Here is a 24382-nt window from a genome sequence, read left to right on the forward strand (position 1 = left end):
TAATCATTCTGGGCAGGTTCAAGTCAACCCTCACTTACTGTTCATGGGCGCAAGGCCAGCCCAAACCTTGGTTAAACATAAGGCCGGTACTCATATTGTTGGACTAAGATTATCCAGCAACTTGTGCAAAGATTGGACATGCACTTTCTCTGTACCCATTGCTCATCTTAGATGATTACAATGACAATATGGGCAATCTCTTCTAAAGTTCATGTCAAGTGCTAATAAAATGGAATGGATTCAGATGGATGAAATGGGGTTCCATACTTGAGCAAGCAAGATGCATCAGAATATGCCATGGACCAAAATAGACAGGAACTGTATAAATGATTGAAAAGGTTTGCTTGAACTTTCATTCATTTAAACTGTGAATGAGGACGTTTCAGAAGAGAACATCATGAGGAATTTAAAAAAAAATTGTTATAAATTTCTATCAACATAACACTGTAGGCGTAAGCAGTGGATTTGTCATTTATGCATGAAATACAATGTTCCAATTTCCAAGCCTGTTGGGTCAAATTTACGTCAGGTCATGTAAAGATTCAAATTTATTATACGGAAACCCTGCTTTTGTGAGCCCAAAATCAATACAGACCAAGCCAAACTGTATCAATAATAACAGGCACAACAACCATAGCAACTTCAAAAAAAAAAAATGAGGAATACTCCTTGACATGAACAGAAGGACAGAAAATATTTTAAGAACTAAACAGAGGTATGGACAAACAAAATGTAGAGAAGTTTATTTTGTCACTAATAACTTCTATAGGAATGCTTAGTATGAATATACAACTGTGAAAAACTTGTCCATAATTTTTAGAACTGATATGCAATACAACAACTGTATCCACAAAGGAAATGTTGATGAGTCAATCTGACAAACACGTGGAAGGCATGCATATTTATATAGCTCTAGGACAAATTTTTGATAATAGGTTATAAAACTAAGTAGACAGAAATGAAGTACATAAATCCATCATAATCTCCAAACCTTATTTGATGGCAGATTCTTAATATCAATGGAAAAACATAATAATCCACAACATTGGCTCTGATACCAAATGTTATATTTTCAAATATGAAAATACATCAAGAAGATCTTGGATTATCATGTTAATCACAATCAATGCGGAATATAAAACTATATAGACATACCTGTATCCATTGCTAAAATCTGTCCTTGCTTTTAGAGAGAAAGGATCACCCTAACAATGTTCCTCAAGAGTGTCTCACGATGGTTAGAGGCACAAATTATATTGTAGGTTTGAACCCTAGAGTCTCTCATTTCTTTTATAGGTCTCCCACCATCAAGAAGACCAAAGGACTCTTTTAATAGGTTTTCTACGAGCAAGAAAACCAAAAGATTCTTTTAATAGGTTTTCTACCCATAAATACAATTGGACTAGTAATGACCCATAATCCTTTAATTGGGTATTATAGGGTGTGTGGGACACTTTAATAGAATATTAATTTATAATATTCTTACACTAGAATCCTCTATGCTATACTGTCTGCATAGCAGAATGCTATACAATGCTTGATGGCCGTCATCAAGTGATGAATGACTATCAACAGCGATATGTTATGTATGGCACTCAAAGCTCTAAAAAAACCAATATACCCTTTTCACTTAATTTTTCTCTTCCTCTTCTGTGTCTTCTTCAATCTCTTTTGTGTCTTCTTCTTTTTTTTTTCTTTTTTTTGCTTTAACATGATACCTAATATAAAGCCAATGCAATAGATAAAAAATGTATCAGATGCTATTGACTATTATTCTTTTAGCTTCGATTATGTGGAGAATCTGGATGGTAGCATAAGGGGGGGGACATCTGGATTGTATGCACAGAGATGTTAACTTTGTGTAGGGACATCTTAATTGTGTACACAAAGATGTTAACTATTTGGAGAATTACTTAGGTTCTTAATGTTATTATCTTTCTATTTTTTATTTCATTAGCAGGCAAATAAAATCTCCGATTTCAACGTTTGGAATTAAGTAGGAGCGGTATCATGTCATTTCCTTAGCATTTAAATAAATTTTGGGTGCCCAAGGCTGATTCATGGTGATATTTAAATTCGTCTAGAGATCCTCATCTTATACAGGGGATCGGTATAATACGAGACCATGACCTTTTTTACATTGAGTTTAACTAAATGATCAATATTTAGAATACTTGAGCACTGACCCACCGAGGCAAAGATTTAAGGCTTTAGTTCAAGCCCATCATGCAGGATTCAGCCGACATAACCAAGTGTGAGATTGGTAGTTCATCATCTTTTTATTTAATAACCTAGTTTGCAAGATTCATTATCAATAAAAATTTCTAATTTGCATTTCTTGCATTTCATTATGCCCATCTTTTTTCCAAAAAATGAATAATGGTTTATCTAACAACAACTAGTGGTCCTCTAAGCACCAAGACGGAGTGTTTCACTTAGTTAGCCCACTAGCATAATTTTTTATGCAAGCATCATGAGTACATGAACATCGTGGGAATTAGAGGACGTACAAGTCTCCATTTGGTCACTGATATGATGGTCTTCTCGTCAACCCATTGTCTCGGCCGAGCTCTCGCCAGCGCAGACAAGTCTCCGTCTTCAGCCGCTGTCGTCCAACAAAGTCATTTTCTTGGATGGATATACGAAGCGCATGCGCCGTTCAAAGTCCTGCTGGTGACTGTGCCACCTACTCGGGCATTCCTCGTATTGGATCCCTTAAAATACTCGAAGGTAGCATGTATTTTTTTTTTTTTTTAAACGGCCGTTTACACAGACGTTGCATTAGTACAGCCAGCCGAGTCATGAGAAAAAAAATTAGCGAAGAGAAGGAGCAAATACATAACCCTTCCAAAAAATCTCTTTTGAGTGCTGAGCAGCAAAGGAGGCAATCTAGTTCGCGGTCTCGTTTGCCTTCCGGCATACATGAGCGGGCTGAAAGGAGCCACAATTTCTTACCAACCTGCGAATATCATAGAGCAGCGGATATCCATCCCCGTACCTATGCTTGTCCTGTATCCACTCGATCACCAATATAGAGTATTCTTCAAGGCAAATCAATCCGCTCCCAAAACACGTCCCGCATTTGTGATACCCTCACATGCAGCTCTTATCTCGGCCCCAATAGACCAATTACATGTTTTTCCAGATGCTTTCAGTAAGAGCAGTAACCATTTTAATGTGTCATATTTTTGGGGAAAACTTACATCTTTAAACTTTTTCTTAAAAAAGAAAATGTTTTTAAGCCTACATGCTTAATTCTAGAAGTTTGGAGTTCAGACCAGAAGCCCATATTAAAGTCTGCTGTACATCGTCAAGGCAAGATCAACAATACCAATACCATAACAATACGCATCCCAAGCTTATAGAAATTCGAAATATTCAATCAGTATTGAAAGGGCTATACGGGTAGTTGAGTGATTGCAACACCAACCTACTCCATTGTCGGTCACAATAATAAGCAAACACAACATTCTACACAAATATTTGAAGTCCTCATAATAAAAACTAGCAAGCAAAGGGATGATCCCAATAATCCATAGTTTACAGGATGGAACAAACGTTGGGGTTCGAATAATTATTGGGATCCTCGTACACTACCACGGGCGGAGCTGGCGGGTAACCATACCATGCAAAGTTAGGCTCGACCTTTGGTTCTTTTGATTCTTCATCATCTTTCTTCACTTCCGCCACTTTAACTATGACAGAATGGCCTATCTTCTTCCTCAAAATGCCTGTCAAGATAACAGGATCGACTTCTCCAACAACAACCAACTGGTTCTTCTCCCCATCTACCTTAACAGAATCAACGCCTGTCGTATTAAAAAGAAAAAAATTGTATCAGTCGGAGCTCGGCATCTTGGGAGTCCATATATTTGTGACATGATAGTAATAATTATATATATTTTTATCTGATTTCTAATTATATATTCAGCAAAGATGAGCCTCAAGAATCTGGTAATCTACCACCTGCTGATGCAGCCAACTGCATGGCCTTGCTCCGGCACTTCTCGCAGTTCATCTGCACGTTGATCACCATCTCCTTCTGCAAACACAAAATATATGCATGTATATATCACCATGTAAGAATTGCTATCAGCTGACGAAACTAAATTCAATTTTAGCGATTAACTGTGGCATGGTGTTGAGTTGATCCAATAGCAAACAAAGAGAAGTGCATATACCCTAAGAAAATAGTACTGCCATTCGACAAGCAGTATGTTTTCATATATGTGGCATCAGAATAAAAATATAAAGAAAAAAGGCGAGTTGGCCGTACGTACCTTCATGTTTTTTCTAGTTCTTTGTCGAAGGGTATGGAAGGATCGGTCTTGGTGCTGAACAGATGAGAAGTTAACTCTGATAGAGGGAGAGAGATGAGAGGAGGTCTCTTTAAATAGGAGCTTGTTGGGTTTTTTTTTTTTTTTTGGTAGTATGGTTATTGCGCATTCAAGAAGGACAGGTCTTCCAAGAATCTTCAAATCTTCCACCAACTCCAGTAATCCGTAAAATTTCAGCAATTCCTTGCCTACAAATTTGAACCACGCGGTTTCTGGACCAAGTCGTCGTGAAACAAATATGGCATCAACTGCAGCTGAGGTCCCCCCACCGCATGGTAAGTTCGTTTCTTTTTTTTTATAAATAGGGGAAAAATTACATTATTTTACTATAAATACATCCATGGAAATCACAAAATAAGATATTCAAAAATTTAGACGATAAAATAGCCGTAGAATTTCATAAAATAGTTTCTATATGATTTGCTACATAAGCTGTCATTGAATCTCCTACACAGCTCAAAAGAAAACAAATTACTTGTTATTTACAAACAATCTTGTAGAATAGAATGAGAATTAGCCTCTAGAGAAAGTGAAGTTAATAACTATTTGATAATTACAGTAGATGAGTAGAATCCCTTATATATAAAATATGTGAAGTCCTCCATATCTATCCCTTCTAAGCTGCATACAGCTCCACTTAGAATTGTTGAATTAAAAACTCGAACTCCACCTATAGCTAGTAGAATATTACTAGGACTTCTGATTATAAAATTTGCTCCACCAAAAACACCTCTCTCATATAGGCTATTGTCGAAGTTGATTTTAAGGAAGCATAATTTATTCTTACTATCAATGGATCCTCCAAATTCTTGAAGATGAGTGGGTATTCTAAAAAGAATCATTCTAACACTCTATTTCTTACTTCAAAAATACATTTATTTCTAACCAAGGAAGTCATCGGTGGATGGTGTAGAAATAATGTCTGAATCATGAAGAGGGGCTAATTTCTACGCACGTGATGCCACTCTTTAAACGGTAAGTTTCTTTCAACCTAACTCCAGCAAGGTACTATCAGACCCGTTTGAACGCAAAAAACCTTAAGTTTCATTTTTTATGGCCCTTGGAGAATACGTATACACTAGAAAAATTAAACTTGACTTACCATAAAAAAAAAGAAGACAACTTGACTTGCCAAAAAAAAAGAAAAAGAAAAAGGCTTGACTATACTTTTTAGAGGTCTTCTCTTCTTTTTTCTTTTTTTTTTTTTTTACTGTGGCGAAAGGGGAAGGGGAGGAAAGGACAAGCCCTTAGAGGTCTTCTCTTTGGTAGCTTCAAGCCCTTAGAGGTCTTCCCTTTTTTTTTTTTTGCTAGAAGAAGGGAGCAGGGGGAGGAAGGGACAAGCCCAACCCCGCGTAGCAGCCCCCACTGGGCCCCCCACCCCGCCAGGAGAATGTTCGATGCGGGCAAACCGGGTCGTGTGTTGGGCACGCCGACCTATTTTACTTATACCCTCCCCACCCGTGAGCCGGCTCGGTTACCCGACCCGACCCTCCGTGTGAGTACGTCACACCTGGCACCACCCAGGCTATCAGCCGACCAGTAGCACTTCCAGACCCCGTGTCCAGGCGTGGAGCATTCGGTCCCCAAATTTAATCGACGCCCGCGCGTTTCGAACCTGGAACCACTTGGTTGGAAGTAAACGCCCCGTTCCAACTGAGCTACCACCTTGGTGGTTAGAGGTCTTCCCTTTGGTAGCTTTGGTAGCCGTCCAATTGAGAAATTGTACGAAAGGAAAATGCCAGGCGTCAATATTTCTTTCGTTGCTGCCAATACGACAATGAACGCGTCTCTCGGCTCTTTTTTTTTTTTTTTTTTTTTTTTTTTTTTGCTGAGAAAAAGGAGGTAGGGGGGAAGGGACAAGCCCAACCCGCGTAGCAACCCCGAACCCGGGCCCCGCCCCCGCCAGGACTATGTTCGATTCGGGCAGAATGGCTGTTTGGTATAGGCCCAGCTCACCAGACCCCAGCCATATATTACTCATACCCTCCCCACCCGTAGACCCGGCTCAGATACCCCAGCGGGCTCCGGCTCGAGCACCACGTGTGAGTACGTCACACCTGGCACCACCAAAGCAGTCAGCCGACCAGTAGCGTTTCTAAACCCCGCGTCCAGGCTAGGGGCATCCGCTCCCCACAATTAATCGACGCGCGCGCGTTTCGAACCTGGAACCGCTTGGTCAGAAACAGAGCTCCGTTCCAACTGAGCTACCGCCTTGGCGGCCTCTCGGCTCTTTGAAACTGAGAAATTATGTGCTTCACCGGCCACCGCATGTGCCATGTGCAGACTACACGGTCCTATAATGCAGACCGTATAGGATATAATTTTTTTCTGAAAATGCCCAAAACTCAACCCATATTATACCAAACCCTTTGTGCTCACAGAAAAAATCGTTGCAGGTATTTTTTTTTTTTTGGTATGAAAAATAATAATAATAATAATAATAATAATAACAGTTAAACATAATTTGAATTATACTTTTTGTATAAATAAAAAAATTATTTTTTAAAAAAATACTAATTATTAAATTACATTTTATATAAATTTTAAAATACATCGATTTTTTTTTTCACAGCTTGCATGGATTTTGAAGTGGTAATTGCATCATTTAATGGTCGATGTCATGATACAGGTGAATCATTATTTGATATAAAAAGTACAATGCGAATCCTCAATAAATGCACACTTTATTACAATCAAAAAAAAAATCTCAAGGCAAAATTTGACTAATATATTTAATATTTTACCATGAGATGCTGTAGCAAAATCTTCTTTTCCTTATTACACTCCTTATTCCTATTCTATGCATTTTACCTCTTCTTAATAAAATTTAGGTGACTAATCCCGGTTCCTATCTCCTTAGTCTCTATTTTCATCGCCCACAACAAGACGGCTACCCAATTTTGGCCCAATAGACACCAACGCCAGCCAGACGGAACTTCGGATCGGCCCAGAACCAGCCTGACCTTGGACCTCTTCGAAAGCTCCTTCGACCTCGGATACTCGCCCGACCAAGTTCGAGGCACCTTCTACGATCACCGACTCATCCCGACCAAGCTCGGGGCACCTTCTCCAATGATACGATCCGACCCTTGAGCCCGGGGCGCTCTGTTGAGTGCACCTCAAAACCTAGGATACTAGGCAAACCTCATCACCCGTCAGGTTGTTCTCACCAAATGTATGATGCGACCTCTCAACGAGCTCAGCCTTGCCAACGGCCGCACCCACATGCGTGCCTACGTCCTCCTACGTGGTCGTACGTAGTGACGCCACCACACCATGCTTTGCTTGCTGGCCCACGACAGCCAAGGACGACAACCAAAATTAATTTTTAAAGTGGATGCATCTTTTGGGGATATAAACCAAGATATTTTTTCAAAAAAAGCGGCAATATTTTAGTTTCCAGCCCACCAGTCAACAATTAGTATACACGGCATAAGAACAAATCAAAAGCTTTGCCCATGAATTCTACCAAAAAAAAAAAAAAAACATCAAAGTCAAAAGCTCGCCCGCGATTTTTGTACCTAGGTTTACTTGACTTGAAGACTCAAACGTGAATGAATATAAATATACGTAAATAAGAATTTAAAAAAAAATAATATTTTTATATCACTACTCTTCATAGGTGATGCAATGATCGTTTACCAATATTCTCCTATATCGACGATATTAGTGGATAAAAGAACGACCGTCTCTTCGGAGACATCGATAAAATTGGAATGATGCAGGGAAAATTAGCATGCCCTTACACAAAAATGATACGCATAAATCGAGGAATGATCTAAATTTTTTTAACCAAAAAAGAAAGGATTTGTAAAAAAAAAGGATGGCCAAAATTGTATGTGATATAAGACTCCGGGTCACTCATAACAACTCAACCTGGTCCTGCCGAGCCTAAGCCAAGACGCGTTCATATGGACTTGTAAATAACCAAATTGACTGTGAACGTGATAGAGTACGAGCCTTATAATTTAGCTCCACTTGATGGTTCAGCTACTGCTTGGAATTGGGGTCAATTGGCCCTGTCGGTTATTAAACAAACCAACCCAATTAGACGCGGTGATGTGCCCTTCTAGGAGAATTGAGGCCTTTCTGGTCAGGATTCAAGGAGCGATGGGAGTCTACATCAACCCGTGCTGAACACGTTGATGGGTAATGTTGACTTGGCGTCAATCCCGTTTTTAAAAGAATCAACTCTATTCGTACCAAATGAACGAAGAGAAAGGGTCACCCCATCTTTTTCCTTGAGAATTTTTTTAAGTTTATAGAAAAAAAAATTCCCGCTGAAATATTTTTTTAATTAATGATGAAAAAATAATATATTCAAAGTGACTTATATTTGATCGAATATTTATCTTTTAAAAAAATATTATAGAATATTAATTATATTTTTAATTAAAAAATCTTATCGAGCTACATACAGCAATAAACTTGAGGCCTTTTTCGCAGGATTCTAAGTGCAATGGCAATATACATGAGCCCATGTGAAACATGTTTATGGATAATATTGACTTGGGGTCAATCTTGCTCCAACGGCTAGTCCTCGCCGGCGGATGCTTGGCGGGGTCGTCGCCATCCACGGCGAAGTTCTCCGAGAAGGCAAAGGCCACCTGCGAACGGAGGGAAGGAACTCGGCTCGTGTGTGCTTGGCTTCAAGAAGGCAAGGGCTACCAGCTTTCGTCGCCGTCCCCATCCACGGTAGGTTCTCCGAGAGATTAAGAAGGCTCTACTTGCGAATCGAGGAGAGGAAGCTTGGCTCGCCGGCGGGCGCTCTGCGTGCTCCAACGGCTGCCACAGTGAAGTCCTCTAAGAGAGCAGGGGAGCTCCAACGGCTGGTTGTGGGAAGGGATGCTCCGGCGCAGCCGTGCGACTAAAGGCTAGTTCTCACCGGCGGGTGCGCGGCAGAAGCTCGGGTGTAAGCTCCGGTCCTTATTGTTCATGTGTTTAGTATAAATTGTTTCATCCTAGCCCTTTTGTTAAGCAGGGGACCATCTTCAAGACTCTCCTTGTCGGCAAGGTTGGTTGTCATCAAAGGGACCAACGGCTGGGATTTCCAAGCTGATACAACGTGGTGTAAATACTTGATGAAGGACTCCAGCAGCTAATGGAGTGGTAGGCGGGCTCAACCGAGAAGCAGGCATCGGGGAAGACGGCGGAGGTGGCAGCCAAAGGCAAAGGTAAGGCTTATGCGAGACGGGAGGAGAGCTCCGGGGCTTGGGCGAGGCTAGGGCCTTGGGTGACTCACCGGCCCACGGAAGCAGACGTGGCTCGGTTAAGCCGCTGCTTCTCGGCAATCATAGAGCTGTCAGAGGAGCCGATCGAGGCCACACACCGGAAGTGGGACGGGTTGTCGGTGGTGGTCCGCAGTCTTGGCTGCCGGGTGCCGGCTGACTAGGTGGCCAAAGATGTGGCCACCCGGGGGAAGTTGGCAGGGAAGGTGGACGCGGTGCCACTCGCCGACGACCACCTCGCCCTAAGGATCCGATCGATGGTGGACCAAGACCGGGCACACTCTGAGGGCCCGTGGATGGTGGCGGGGCAGCTCCTTGCCATGGAGCCGTAGGTACCAGATTTCATACCTAGGGAGGATGCCGTGAAGACGGTGGTGGTGTAACTTTGGCTACCCCGGCTCCCGCCGGAGTACTGGTCGGCTACGACCATACTCCAAATCGTGTCCGAGGCGGGGCGGTCGCTCGCCGTTGACGGGGTGACCGAGCAGCGATGAGCCATGGGCTTCGCCCGGGTGAAGGTGGTGATTGACACCACTGAGCCTCTCCTTCTGGGTGTCCGAATCCGAGGGAAGACGAAAGTGTTGTGGCAACCCTCCTCTTTGAAAACTTACCAGACTACTGCTCCAGGTGCGGTAGGATTGGGCATTCGGCGACGGTGTGCCGTCATTCGGCGACGGTGTGCCGTCACCTGGTGCTGGAGCATTCGGAGGAGGATGCCCCCTATTTTCAATCAAGGGTGGTGGACATTGGGGTCGACCCCAAAATGTCGGTGTCGGGACCTGGGGAGGGTGACTAGGGGCCGATCTACGACCCTTGGCTGGTGGCGGATCAGGCCCAGCTCCCGAGGGAGAAAGGGCTGCCGCGGTCGGAGAAGATGATCGCACCCTTGCCTGAGTAGTCTTCGCCTCAGCCGCTCTCTCCAATGGCTCGGCCTAGTTCACCTAAGTCCCCACCAGATTTGGATGGCTGGCAGAAGCTAACGAAGGTAGCCCGCCGATGGTCACCACTGAAGGGTCCACCGGCGGAGGAGGCGACGACCCAGTCTCCAGGCCATAGCTCAAAAGCCCCCGAGTCGACTCGGCCTTTGAGCCACTCACGGGCCTGCTCGACTCGGATGTCCTAGCAAATGCTACTGGGCTGGTGGGGAGGCCGGTTTGTTCGACAGGGTAGCGAGCCGACCCAGGAATAGCCCCGGCGAGCGAGCCTTTGGCCCAATCCAAGCTCTTGAGCTTGGCCAAGGAATCGGCAGGCACAGGTCAGGTTGGCGGCGAGGGTTGCAGCCTCGCAAGGGCGGTTTCGCGCATGGCACATGTGCCCTGCGCGGCTCATGCGGCAAGCCAGCAGGCCCGACGCGGGCTTGGAGACCAACAGGCCCGTGAGGGAGGGCTGTGTGCTCCTGGACCTGTGGGAAAGGAGCCGGGCATGACGAGCCAAGGGCAGCCTGGCCCGTGAGCGGGGTGACCGGGCCCTTTGGCTCGGATCCACCAGCAGTGGGCCAGGCTTGGGGAGTGGGCCCGACATAGGGGCCTCGGCGACCCTAGGACGGGATCCGTTTAGGCCACTAGGCGTGCTTGAGGGCCCAGTAAAGGGATCAGGCATAGTCTTCTGGTTCGTCTTTTTAGCCCAGGCGGTGGAGGGCGCCATACCAGGAACGCCCCTAGCACCCAGAACTGTCGAGGGGTCAATCAATGATGGGAGGCCCACAGTAGGCCCTGGAGTGGTAGTTGGTGTGCAGTAGGAGCATGCCCTAGGTGTGGGCCGCCCCAAGAATGGCTCAACAACAATTCCAGACGCGGCTGAACCGATGACGCCGAGAGTAGGCGCAGAAGTGGATCGGCCGGCATGAGCCCTCCGAGAGGCAGAGACTTCAGAGGCTAGTATTGGCAGTGGTGGCAACAGGGCTATAGGCCACGAGACCGTGAGTAGGTCAGCGACGGATCATCCGACAATGGTTCAATGGGTCAAGGCGGCAGTGATGCGGGTCGTCTTCGAAGTCAGTGAGGATGACGAACAGTGGGGTGGCATGTACCATGAGGTTGAGATAGACCCTATGGCCTAGAGGGTGGACGAGCCTGTGCCCAACCTCTCGAATTTTTCTTCACGAGGATTCTAGAATGGAACTGCGCGCGGGGGGGGGGGGGGGGTTCTAAGTCATCTTTTATGACGTCCTTCAGGAGACTGGTGCAGTTCAGAGATATGCTTCCTCTCGAGTACATTAACGCCTGGAGGCCGACTGAGAGTCCTATGCTGTGGAATTCTAAGGATTGTCTGGGGGTATTTTGGTATTGTAGAAGCGGGGGATGGCGATAATGGACGTTTTTCGCAACTATCCCCAACAGGTTATTATGGTTGTCTCCGAACCCAATGCAGCTCCATGGGTATTATGCGGTGTGTATGCGAGCACAGATTATAGGAATAGAAGAGTCCTCTGGGACGAGATCACCAATTTAGTTGCCCAGAATTTTCCGACAGTGGTGGTGGGTGATTTCAATTGTATCCAAAATGCTAGTAAAAAGAGGGGAGGAAGGGCCTTCTCTGACATAGTAGATAGAAGGGAGTTATGTGACTTTTTTTTGCAAAATGGCCTCGTGGACCTGGGCTTCTTCAGGCCGCGATTCACTTGGTGTAACAACCAGTCCGATAGAGCTAGGGTATGGGAGCGGATAGACAGAGCTATTGCGACCCCTGATTGGATCATCTAATTTCCTATCTGTCAGGTCAGCCACTTGTCCTGTATTGCTTCTGACCACTCTCCATTGCTAATTTCAACTGCCTTGGGTTCCAACCATCATTGCCCCTTCCACTTTAAGAAGGTTTGGTTGTCTTACCCTCAACCCTGAGACATTATCCAGGAGGGCTGAAGCTTGTCGGTGCACGGCAATGCTATACAGAGGGTTTCACGTAAACTGAAACTAACTAAAAGGTGGCTTCGCCGATGGAACTATGAGGTCATATGCGATATTTTTGAAAAGTTGGAAGAGATGGAGGCCGCGATTGTTGACCTTCAAAAAAAAGAAGATCAGGGGGGCAAGCTCCCAGAGGCCGACATGATAAGCCTACGGGGGCTACTTGCCACTCATCACTCATTATTGCGACAGCATGAGATCTTTTGGAGACAGAAATCTAGGATCCAATGGGTCAAAGAGGAAGATCGAAACACTAGTTTTTTCTGCCGGACAACGGTTATTAAAAGGTAGAGGAACACGATCCATTCCTTGCAAGACGGGACAGGCCAACGGGGGGAAGGGAAGTCGGCAATCAATCAGGTATTGCTTAACTTCTTTCGGTCCAGATGGACGGAGGATAGGCATTCTGAGGATGTCGGTCAACTCCCGAGGGCAGACAGGGGAATCGAAGCCATTGAGAATGCCCATTTTGGTATGGCCAATGGCAAGGAGGGAAGTGTAGGAGGCGGTCTGCGCTCTGGCAGAGGATAAGGCTCTCGGACTGGATGTGTTTTTCCCTTATTCTTTCAGAGATATTGGGGTATCATTCGAGCTTCTTCTTTTAGGCCTATTAGATGTGCACCCTATATAAAGTTGTGGCAAGGATATTGGTGGGTAGGATGAAGCCCTTACTACCCGGTATTATCTATCAAGAGCAAAGTGCTTTTGTGGAAAGTAGAAATATCTCTGACAATGTCATATTGGCCCAAGAAATGATGTGGAAGCTTCAGCGGGCCTCGAAATGGCCAAGCTTGATGGTTGTCAAGCTGGACATGGAATGAGCTTATGATAGAATCAGATGGGGCTTCTTAAGGCGAGCTTTGGAGAGTTTTGGTTTCCATGGGATCTAGATTGACTAGGTGTTGGGGTGCATTTGGGGGCCGAGTTTTTCCATCTTGGTCAACGGTACGCCATCCTCTTTTTTCAAGTTTGTTAATCCTAAAGGATGGATTTTGATGATCATAAAAATAATTGAGTTAAATATGTACTCTAATTATGTTGGCTTAAATATGAAGTGTTAGATCTCTAGACGAAAGTTGCGCTTACAACTTCCAAGAATCAAGAAGAATAAAATCAAAGATCTCAGAATTTTTTGTGAAAAACTTAATGAGTCGATCCATACAGAAAATGAGTCGACTCATGTATAGTTCAAAAAAAACAAAGAAGAATCATCGCTTGAGACCAACTAGATAAGCCAACTCTTGTATTTAATTAGCCGACCCATTATCAACATGAGTCGACCTCCGACATTGATGAGTCGACCCTTAAGGCCAGCGCAGGAAACTTATGTGCACTAAAGGAATGAGGCGACCCTTGTGTTTAAGGAGCCGAGCCAATATCTACATGAGTCGACTCTCGACATTAACGAGTCGACCCTTGAGGCAAGCATAGGAACATTATATGGATTGAAGGAAAGAGCCGACTCCTATGCTTAATGAGCTGTCTCTCTTAGTACATGGGACGACCCCCGAACCTGGTGAGTCGACCTCTGTTATCCTGACAACTCCAACGGCTACTTTCAACAATCTTTTTCTGGGTGCCAACGGATAATTTCTTGGTGTGACGGCTACTCGATACTTTCTGAAAAGTATGTAACCTAAAAATTCAAAGGAACGCCAAGAGAAAAAGAAGACATAGGAGAGGATCAAGTGAGAAAATCTTGACACCCAACATCGAGGCTTCAAAAGATAAAATTCTCACAAAAAGAGCTTTTAAGAAAAAATCATATTGTGAGGAAATTAGTTGAAATATTCTGTGAGGACCCGTGCGGACGTGTATTTAGTCCCACATCGGTTATACGCTGGATAGAACTTGGATACTTATACAGGATCAAAGAACCTAAATAATACCTTCCGGCTAGCCATTTTGGGTGAGGTCATCCAAATACTTATCCATTGAGGCTGACCACAGGCCAATCGTGGTGTTTGTGATTTGATTTGAATAGATATGAACTCTTAGCCTGATGAGGACGTCAGGGTTTGAACGAGGGGAGTATGTGAGGCCAAAATGGTTAGCCATAATGTATTGTTTGGGTTCCTTGGTCCTGTATAAGTACCCAAGATCTACCCAGCGAATAACCGATGTGGGACTAAACACACGCCGCACGGGTCCTCACATATTCAACAGAGAAGTTGCTGCTGTGCTATCAAGATCTTCGACTGCAACAACCATCTTCAAAGCTTCTGATCTATATTTATTGTTTCATTTACATTGAAGCTTTGTTTACATAGTTACAGCATTTATTACATATTTTTTAAACTCTGCTGTAACAGTTTTATTTGCTCTAAAACTGATAATAGTTCTTCCAAACATTAATTGAAAGTTGTTGAATCAGGAGATTCAACAAGGTTTAAGGTTTCGATTGGTGAGCCTGTGAAAACCAGTTGGATTGTTTGTGAGCCTGAAAAAAGAAACGTGTAAAGATTTTGGTTGGTGAGCCTGTGAAAACCAGCTAGATTATTTGTGAGCCCGAAAAACAAACGGGTTAAGGTTGTAGTTGGTGATCCTGGAAAACCTGACTGGATTCGTTGTGATTCCGAAAAAACAGCGAGTTGGGTTGTGAGCTCGAAAAACAACCATACTGTAATCAGAGTGGTTATAGTAAAATTTTCAAGAGTCTTGGAGAGTGGATGTAGGTGTGGGTTACACCAAATCACTATAAATTTTCTGTGTTTGTGTGTGCCTGTCTCTTTATACTGTTGCACTTTAATCTCTGCCATTATTCATTCATTGCTTAAGCACTTATATCTTTCAAATTGAAATTATAGTTTATCTGCTGCATTTAATTAAAAAGTTTTAAAAACCAATTCACCCCCTCTTGGGTTGCATATCTGGGCAACAATGTCCACCATGGGGCTTAGACAAAAATGTCCTTTATCCCCATATTTGTTCATTATTTGCCCTGATGTCTTGTCTCAGGCACTGCGGGCCGCGTGTACGAATCGGGAGCTGGAGGCTTACGTTCTAGCCTCAGAGGTCTGACCCATTTCTCATTTACTTTTTGCCGATGATTGTCTTCTTTTAGCCAAGGTAGGGGTAATGGATGCTCAGGTCCTTAGGGGCGTGCTGGCGGATTATTGTGCAGCTTCAGGGCAGAGAATAAACCTCCAGAAGTCAACCATCTCCTTCAGCCGTAGCACGGAGCGCAGGGTTAGACGAGAGATTCAGAGGATTCTGAAGATGCCAGAGTAGGACGAGACTTTGGGCTACCTAAGTGTACCCATCACAGGTAGGAGGTTGAGGGTGGCTGAATGCTCTGGTCTAGTGCCGCATGTGCAGAGCAGACTGGAGGGATGGAGGACGTTGTCTCTCTCTATAATGGGTAGATTAACGCTGATTAGATTGGTGCTAGGCTCCATGCCCGTCTATCTCATGGCAAACATGATGGTACCGAAGATAATGCTGATAAGGATCGAGCAACTAATTCGGAGCTTCTTGTAGGGGTCGTATGGAGGGGGACGTGGGATGCATTTAGTGGCGTAGGAGAGTGTCTGCCTACCCTTGAGTGAGGGCGGCCTTGGGGTGTTTTCTCTTCTAGAGAGGCGTGAGGCGCTCATTGCCCGACATGCAGTTCAATTTATGCTGGAGACACAGGGATTCTGGAGTCAGATTATGACAGCTAAATATGGCTGGGCAAGCCCTAAGGGGGTGGCCCAGAGTGGGTGCAAATGTTCATTCATGTGGCGAGAGGCACCTGCTAACTGTTTCGGCAAACACTAGATGGCTGATAGGTGATAGGCGAAGCATCGATATGGCCGGCAACCCGTAGGTAGATGCCTTCCCTTTGAGGCTCTAGTCGACTATGGTTAATGTAGAGGCAGTGAAGGGACTGTGGGTATGCGACCTCCTCGACCCTAGTGGGGCAGCATGGGACGATGCCAGGTTGGGTCAAGTTTTTGGAGTACATCTTGCTGAGAGGATCCAGTCTCTTCCAGTATCGGGGTGTGCAGGACCAGATATCCGGATTTGGAGCACATCATGTAGAACCGGCGTCAGGGTGGTGGAACTCTCCTGCGTGTTCCAGTGGGAGTTGGATCTGGTGCTTGAGCCTTCACCCGAGGGTAGCACTATTCTTATGGAAGGTGGTCTGGGATCGGCTTCCAACGAGAGCAGTACCCGGTGGACGAGGTTTGAGAATTTCTTCAGAGTGCGGGGTGTGTGGTGTTGACGAGACAGTGGACTATGCGCTGTTTAGTACACATGGGCAAGGGTGACTTGGCAGTTGGCAGAAATTCTATGGGTGGCTTGGAGTTAGAGGGACCAGTTCGTACGGACCATCCGTCGGTGGTCGAGCAACCCACTGACATGCTAGGAGGTTGTTAGAGCGACTTGTATAACATAGCAGATCTGGCTGGTAAGGAATGCTCGAACTTTTGGTGAGCACAACATATCGCCGAGTCTCGTAGCGGAGAGCGCCCATGTGCAGTCGGCGGAGATTAGTCATGTGTTCTTCTCAGAAGTGCCATTGACAGCTCGAGATATCTGAAGTTCTCATTTTGCCTAGGCAGCACTTCGTATGGTGTTTTTCACCTGGAAGCCCCTAGGTGCGGGTTTCGTCATTAGGGACCCGAACTCTAGGATAGTGGCAGCGGGCGACTGTCAGTTATTCGACATCATGATATTCGGTGCAGAGTTGAGGGCTGCCTGAGTGGGCTTTCGATATGCTCGGTGAGTGCTATTAGCTAGTTCAGACATCCTGGAGGGTGACTCGGCCACAGTCATCAGTAGGATCCAGAGGGGTCTGAGGGCTGCCGACTGCGACCATTCCTTGCTTCAAGACATCTGGATGATGATGCAGGATGGAGAGGCTGTCCAGGTTAAGTATGTATTTAGAGAAGCCAACGGGGTTGCGTATTGGATGGCCGCTAATGTGGCCAGCTATGCTGTTAGCACCTTGTCGGCTGGGGATGGGAGCTGCCTCGAGAGCTCCGCGACATTCTATTTTCTGATTTTATTAGGTGCATTCATACACGTATTGTATGAACTACCTGTCTTAGCCAAAAAAAAAAAAGAAGAAAGAAAGAATCAACCCTCAGATTCAGATTTCGGGTCGGATTTCATAGCCCAAAATCCGAATCCAACCTTCATCTTCTTCCCCAAGCCACCGACCCAAAAAGAGGAGAAGGGGCCAAAACCGGCGGCCCCTTCTCGCCCAAACGGTGGTGGCGACGGCCGCCTCCTCCCCAAACCGCACCAGCGGCCTCTCCGGCCATATGGGAGGCGCCGCGCTGCTCCCTCCGGGCGGGAGGAGAACCGACGAGAAGGAGAAGACCCCTCCCCCCTGCCCCTTTCTTCTTTCACAGCGGTGTGGCCGCTAGCCGGACGGCGTGGCCCTTGTGGCCTTCGGTGGCTTCTCGGGCCACCACATGAGAGGAAGGTACGGTGGCAGAAATCTGAACACTGCTGTCCTTCATCTTCATCCCTCCTTTTTTTTTCCTTTCCTTCGCCCGCGGTGGCCATGGTAGCCACGGTGGGTCGCAGCCGCCTCCTCTTGTTTTCTTTAAGCATGGCAATGGCCTGAAGGGATGGGTTTAGTTTCTTTATGCCAAACCCGGAGGGCGGCTTTGATACCACAATGTAGGAAATTTGTGCTTTGCGAAATAATTAATGTAGCATAAATATTTTTTTACTAACCTTTGGTTATTATTAATTAAGCATCTTGATTAAGCACACGCACTAACGGTTGCAAAGAAGAAGAGACCTATAGGAGAGAGGAAGAGGAGGGGAGATCCGGAGCTTCCAACCTATGCAAGACTTGAGTACCTTAGATGATGGATCCACAGACTATTTATAATGCTATGTTAGGGACCTGGATCTTTATCTTTAAGGTTTATCTCTAATTAGTTTCCATCCATCACAGAAACTACCTGATAAGATAAACTCTAAATAATCTCTAATCAGATACTTGATCAAGTGGGCCACATCAAGTCTCCTAAAATCATGAGACATGCTAACATCTTGTACATCATCAAGGCAAGATCAACAAAATAGGTAGTTGAGTGGTTGCAACACCAACCTACTCCATTGTCGGTCATAATAATAAGCAAACACCACATTCTACACAAATATTTGAAGTCCTCATAATAAAAACTAGCAAGCAAAGGGATGATCCCAATGATCCGTAGTTTACATGATGGAACAAACGTTGGGGTTCGAATAAATATTGGGATCCTCGTACACTACCACGGGCGGAGGTGGCGGGTAACCATACCATGCAAAGTTAGGCTCAACCTTTGGTTCTTTTGATTCTTCATCATCTTTCTTCACTTCCGCCACTTTAACTATGACAGAATGGCCTATCTTCTTCCTCAAAATGCCTGTCAAGATAACAGGATCGGCTTCTCCGACAACAACCAACTGGTTCTTCTCCCCGTCCACCTTAACAGAATCAACGCCTGTCGTATTAAAAAGAAAAAAATTGTATCAGTTGGAGCTCGGCATCTTGGGAGTCCATATATTTGGGACATGATAGTAATAATTATATATATTTTATCTGATTTCTAATTTATATATTCAGCAAAGATGAGCCTCAAGAATCTCGTAATCTACCACCTGCTGATGCAGCCAACTGCATGGCCTTGCTCCGGCACTTCTCGCAGTTCATCTGCACGTTGATCACCATCTCCTTCTGCAAACACCAAATATATGCATGTATATATCACCATGTAAGAATTGCTATCAGCTGACGAAACTAAATTCAATTTTAGCGATTAACTGTGGCATGGTGTTGAGTTGATCCAATAGCAAACAAAGAGAAGTGCATATACCCTAAGAAAATAGTACTGCCATTCGACAAGCAGTATGTTTTCATATATGTGGCATCAGAATAAAAATATAAAGAAAAAAGGCGAGTTGGCCGTACGTACCTTCATGTTTTTTCTAGTTCTTTGTCGAAGGGTATGGAAGGATCGGTCTTGGTGCTGAACAGATGAGAAGTTAACTCTGATAGAGGGAGAGAGATGAGAGGAGGTCTCTTTAAATAGGAGCTTGTTGGGCTTTTTTTTTTTTTTGGTAGTATGGTTATTGTGCATTCAAGAAGGAAAGGTCTTCCAAGAATCTTCAAATCTTCCACCAACTCTAGAAAGCCGTAAAATTTCAGCAATTCGTTTCCTACAAATTTGAACGCCGCGGTTTCTGGACCAAGTCGTGGTGAATCAATGGCATCAACTGCAGCTGAGGTCCCCCCACCGCATGGTAAGTTCGTTTCTTTTTTTTTTTTTTGGATAAATAGGGGAAAAATTACATTTTTTACTATAAATACATCCATGGAAATCACAAAATAAGATATTCAAAAATTTAGACAATAAAATAGCTGTAGAATTTTATAAAATAGTTTCTATATGATTTGCTCCATAAGATGTCATTGCATCTCCTACACAGCTCAAAAGAAAATAAATTACTTGTCATCTACAAACAATCTTGTAGAATAGAATGAGAATTAGCCTCTAGAGAAGGTGAAGTTCATAATTATTTGATAATTACAGTAGATGAGTAGAATCCCTTATATATAAAATATGTGAAGTCCTCGATATCTGTCCCTTCTAAGCTGCATACAGCTCCACTTAGAACTGTTGAATTAAAAACTCGAACTCCACCTATAGCTAGTAGAATACTACTAGTACTTCTGATTATAAACTTTGCTCCACCAAAAACACCTCTCTCATATAGGCTATTGTTGAAGTTGATTTTGACAAAAAAAAAAAAAAAAAGGCGGCGGCTCCTAAGAAAAATAAATAACCTAGGATGACTAGAATCTGCAAAGGAAAAGCCACAATTTATTCCTACCATCCAGAGGATCCTCCAAATTTTTGAGCATGAATGAATACTCTAGGAAGAATCATTCTAGCACTCTATTTCATACTTCAAAAATATATTTATTCTTGGCCTAGAAAATCATCAGTGAATGGTGTAGAAATAATGTCTGAACTATGAAAAGGGGCTAATTTCAAGACTTGACTAGACTTTTTAGAGGTTCTCTTTGGTAGCCGTCCAATTGAGAAATTGTACGAAAGGAAAATGCAAGGCATCAATACTTCGTTCATTGCTGCCAATACGGCAATGAACGCGCTTTGCGTTCATCTTAAAAAAGCGTTGCGGGTATATTTTTTGCATAATAATAATAATAATAATAATAATGGTTAGAAAATAATTTGAATTATACTTTTTTTAATAAAAAATCATTTTTTAGAATACTAATTATTAAATTACATCTTAAAGCACATCAAAAAAAATTTTCACGTCACTTCGCATGAAGTGATCATTGCATCATTTAATGGTCGATGTCATGATACAGGTGAATCATTATTTTGCATAAGAGGTACAATTCGAACCTTTTAATAAAGGTATGGTGATGTAGCAGCACACTTTATCACAATCAAAAAAAATGTCTCAAGGCAAAATCTGCCTAATATATTTAATATTTTAACATGAGATGCTGTAGCAGAAATTTTAACTGAGTCTAGACCATCAATCTCTCTCCTCTTTGGCCAAACAGCTGAGACGATATTTTCCTACTACTTTAAATTCTTCTTGCCTTCTTTGAAATCTTCTTTTCCTCATTACATTCCTTATTCCTATTCTATGTATTTTACCTCTTCTTAATAAAATTTTGGTGGCTAATCCAGGTTCCTAGCTCCTTGGTCTCCATTTTCGTTACTATATATATCAAAACACACATGCATACATACATACACACATATATGTATATATGTAGTTGCCCCAAAACCATGGTCTCCAAAGCATGGGCCATGCCGGGACTAAGATAAACTAATTCATGTAAATCAAACCAAAATTAATTTAAAGTGGATGCATCCTATGGGGATATGAACCAAGACATTTTTTCAAAAAAAGCTACAATATTTTAGCTTCCAACCCATCCGCAAGGGCCAACAATTAGCATACACGGCGTATGAACAAGTCGAAAGCTTTGCCCATAAATTCCACCAAAAAAAAAACATCAAAGTCAAAAGCTGGCACGCTATGTTTGTATCTAGGTTTACTTGACTTGAAGACTCAAACGTGAATGAATATAAGTATACGTGAATGAGAATTTTAGAAAAAAAAATTAATATTTTTTAAGAAGAGAACAGAGTTGATTACTAATTAATCTCACTTAAAAAGAGTCATTATTCTTTATAGGTGATGCGGTGATGGTTTACCAATATTTCTCTGTATCAACGATGTTGGCAAACAAAGGAGCAATCATCTCTTCAGAGACATCCGATAAAATTAGAATGATACAGAGAAGATTAGCATGCCCCTGCGTAAGGATGACATATATAAATCGAGAAATGGTCCAAATTTTTTTAACCAAATAAAAAAAAAAAAGGAGCAAACAAGAACTACCAAAATTGTATGTGATTTTTATAAGACTTCAGAGTCATTCATACCAACTCAACCTGGTCCTGCCGAGTCTAAGCCAAGACGCGTTCATATGGACTTGTAAATAACCAAATTGACTGTGAACGTGATAGAGTACGAGCCTTATAATTTAGCTCCACTCGATGGTTCAACTACTGCTTGGACTTAAAGCCAACAGCCCTGTCGGTTATTAAACAAACCAACCCAATTAAACACGGTGATGTGCCCTTTCAGGGGCCTTTTTAGTTTGCTGAAAAATTTTTTTCTCACTAAAATATTTTTTAATTGATAAAAAACATGTTTTAAAATGATTTATATTTAATTGAATATTTATTTTTTAAAATATTATAAAATATTAATTTTAATTTTAATTAAAAAAATCTTATCCCGCTGGACGGGGTGATAAACTTGAGGCCACTTTAGCCAGGACTACAGGAGCAATGGGACCCGTTTATGGATAACATTGACTTGGGGTCAATCTTGCTTTTGAAAGGATCAAACTCTTTTTAACGAAGAAGAGAAAGGTACACCTCATCACTGTCCTTTTTATAAAGTAGAATTCTACTTTACCAAAGTAAGCCAAAATTGACGATAAGGCCATTCCCTTGAAACCCTACGGTTTTTTTAAATATGAACTAATGAACCAAGTATCCAGCCTTCAAATATTCTTCACTCCTTTGAAAAAAAAATAAATCAGCCTCCAATTGTCATTTGTAATCTTATTATTATAGATCGATCTTTGGTTTTAATTTAATTTTTTTTGCACCGGGAGTTATGTTGATGATAAAAAATACAAAAATATGATGACCAGGAAGCAACCTAACTACGTTCTTGCTTCTTCTTTTTTTGAGAACTAAATAAGTTCTTGTCAATTAAAGTTTAAAACTCGAATATTTTTACGCAATTGGCTGGCGTTTATTATTCCTTAAACAACTTACTTTACGTTAAAGAGGTAGCAAGAGTGGGCTCAACTCTTAAAGAAAGCACTGGATGTTTGAAGGTCCAAATTCGGAAACGAATGAGAGGTGCATCGAGAAAGCGAAATAAAGCCCATGCATCGGTACTTCTTGGTGAAATTAAAAACATTTGTTGTCCACTAGTGCAGATTGAGAATTTAGGAAAGTGAGAGAGGAACGCAGTTAAATGGATCAAAAACACCTCTTAGGTCAATGAGTCAACTTATTTTAAATACCGTGCCGCCTCTTAGGTCAATGATTCAGGAGAAATTATACTCCATACTATATGGACCACATAATAGTGCACCACACCAATCATGCATCTCAGATTCTGCAGACTATTCATCATGTCGTCATTGGGAATTGCCGTCCATATATATTCTAGCAGGATTATGTTGAACTATTTGTGTGTATGTATGTATATACATACATACATGCATATGCATATATATATATACACACATACATGTGGGGTACTTGGGTTTAGTTAGTGTTGGACTTTGAATTTTCTCTCATAGCACTTCTAAGGGTAAATGATCAAGCAAAAGAAGTTTAAAGGGGAAGAAAAATTAAATTATCTAACTTCTGAAAACTTGGTTAGTATCAACCTAAAAAATTTTCAGTACTTAAAATCAGCTTTCAGATGAAATTTCTTTATACCGGTTGTTTAGGTTTCTATGATCGGCAAGCTCTCAATTTCTCAATCCTGCCTTTTTTTCTATATTATTATAATAATATTTTATAAAAAATATAAATAATTTATTTTTCATAAAACTTATTTTCAATTTTCATAACAGATTTGTGGAGGGCAACCAGACGACATCTTCGTAAAACTTATTCCTTTTAAGTTTTATGTAAACTTATTTTAGGGAAACTCCCTCATCAAACAAGATCATAGATTATTTCTTAAGACAAGGTGGTTGTGAAACCGGACAACACCTAAATGAAGGTGGGAAAGATAAATTCATGGAAAAATTAAACCAAATAAGATACCTGCCTAACATACCTAACCAATCTGACTAGATTTCTAGTTGATAAGGTTATGATCAAGATAAAACAACTCTAGTGAACCCACAAGGCTAGAACAAAGAGATTATTTAAATTAAACAATTATCGGAGCCAAATTATAGACCTCTCTCAGAAGCAAACCCTCATGAGAAGGGTGCCAACCACTGGACGGAAAATCTTGTTGGTCATTAACTATACAAGTTAGTCAAATTTGTCTCCTACCTAATTATCTCTATAATTGCCTAGTAGAATACATTATGGTATAAACTCATTGTGCTTTTTTTTTTTTTTTTGATGGACCGGATGGTCAAAGACCCCGAGAAACAAAACTAAATAGAACAAAATTGGCACAACCCACAGTATCATATTGAATTGAGCGAAAATGTAACTTCGATTACAAGTTCTTTTGTTCCTCAAAATGCTGATCAGCTTTATATTTGTTTTATAAACAAAATAGCATAGAAATAAAAATGATAAGGCCATTATATACATCTGAATCTATGGAGAATGCTCAAGTTGGGTCAGGTTTCGGACTACGCCCGAAAGAG

The 24382-nt window shown here is 42.5% G+C and overlaps 2 protein-coding genes and 2 non-coding genes across 4 annotated transcripts; 2 read left to right on the forward strand and 2 right to left on the reverse strand.

Annotated features, from left to right (window-relative positions):
* Positions 1 to 3348: 3348 nt before the first annotated feature.
* Positions 3349 to 4519, reverse strand: LOC103721258 (heavy metal-associated isoprenylated plant protein 47-like). The gene is made up of 3 exons (XM_008811389.4): positions 4281 to 4519; positions 3967 to 4042; positions 3349 to 3809 (listed from the first exon to the last, which is right to left on the reverse strand). The coding sequence occupies exons 1-3, from the start codon at positions 4284 to 4286 to the stop codon at positions 3541 to 3543; spliced, it is 351 nt and encodes a 116-aa protein (XP_008809611.3). The 5' UTR covers positions 4287 to 4519; the 3' UTR covers positions 3349 to 3540.
* A 3505-nt stretch (positions 4520 to 8024) lies between these two features.
* On the forward strand, positions 8025 to 8125 carry LOC148700695 (U6 spliceosomal RNA). Its single transcript, XR_015971614.1, has one exon. It is a non-coding gene; the product is annotated as a U6 spliceosomal RNA (small nuclear RNA).
* A 10347-nt stretch (positions 8126 to 18472) lies between these two features.
* LOC103721257 (uncharacterized) lies at positions 18473 to 19703 on the reverse strand. Its single transcript, XM_008811388.5, has 3 exons — positions 19377 to 19703; positions 19063 to 19138; positions 18473 to 18905 (listed from the first exon to the last, which is right to left on the reverse strand). Exons 1-3 carry the CDS (start codon positions 19539 to 19541, stop codon positions 18637 to 18639), a joined length of 510 nt encoding a protein of 169 aa, XP_008809610.3. The 5' UTR covers positions 19542 to 19703; the 3' UTR covers positions 18473 to 18636.
* A 2010-nt stretch (positions 19704 to 21713) lies between these two features.
* On the forward strand, positions 21714 to 21815 carry LOC120112079 (U6 spliceosomal RNA). Its single transcript, XR_005513576.2, has one exon. It is a non-coding gene; the product is annotated as a U6 spliceosomal RNA (small nuclear RNA).
* The last annotated feature ends 2567 nt before the right edge of the window (positions 21816 to 24382 follow it).

Source organism: Phoenix dactylifera, chromosome 11 (genome assembly GCF_051530095.1).
Source record: "Phoenix dactylifera cultivar Ajwa chromosome 11, Ajwa_hap1_PhDact_Kaust_v1.1, whole genome shotgun sequence".
NCBI classification, from domain to species: Eukaryota; Viridiplantae; Streptophyta; class Magnoliopsida; order Arecales; family Arecaceae; genus Phoenix; species Phoenix dactylifera.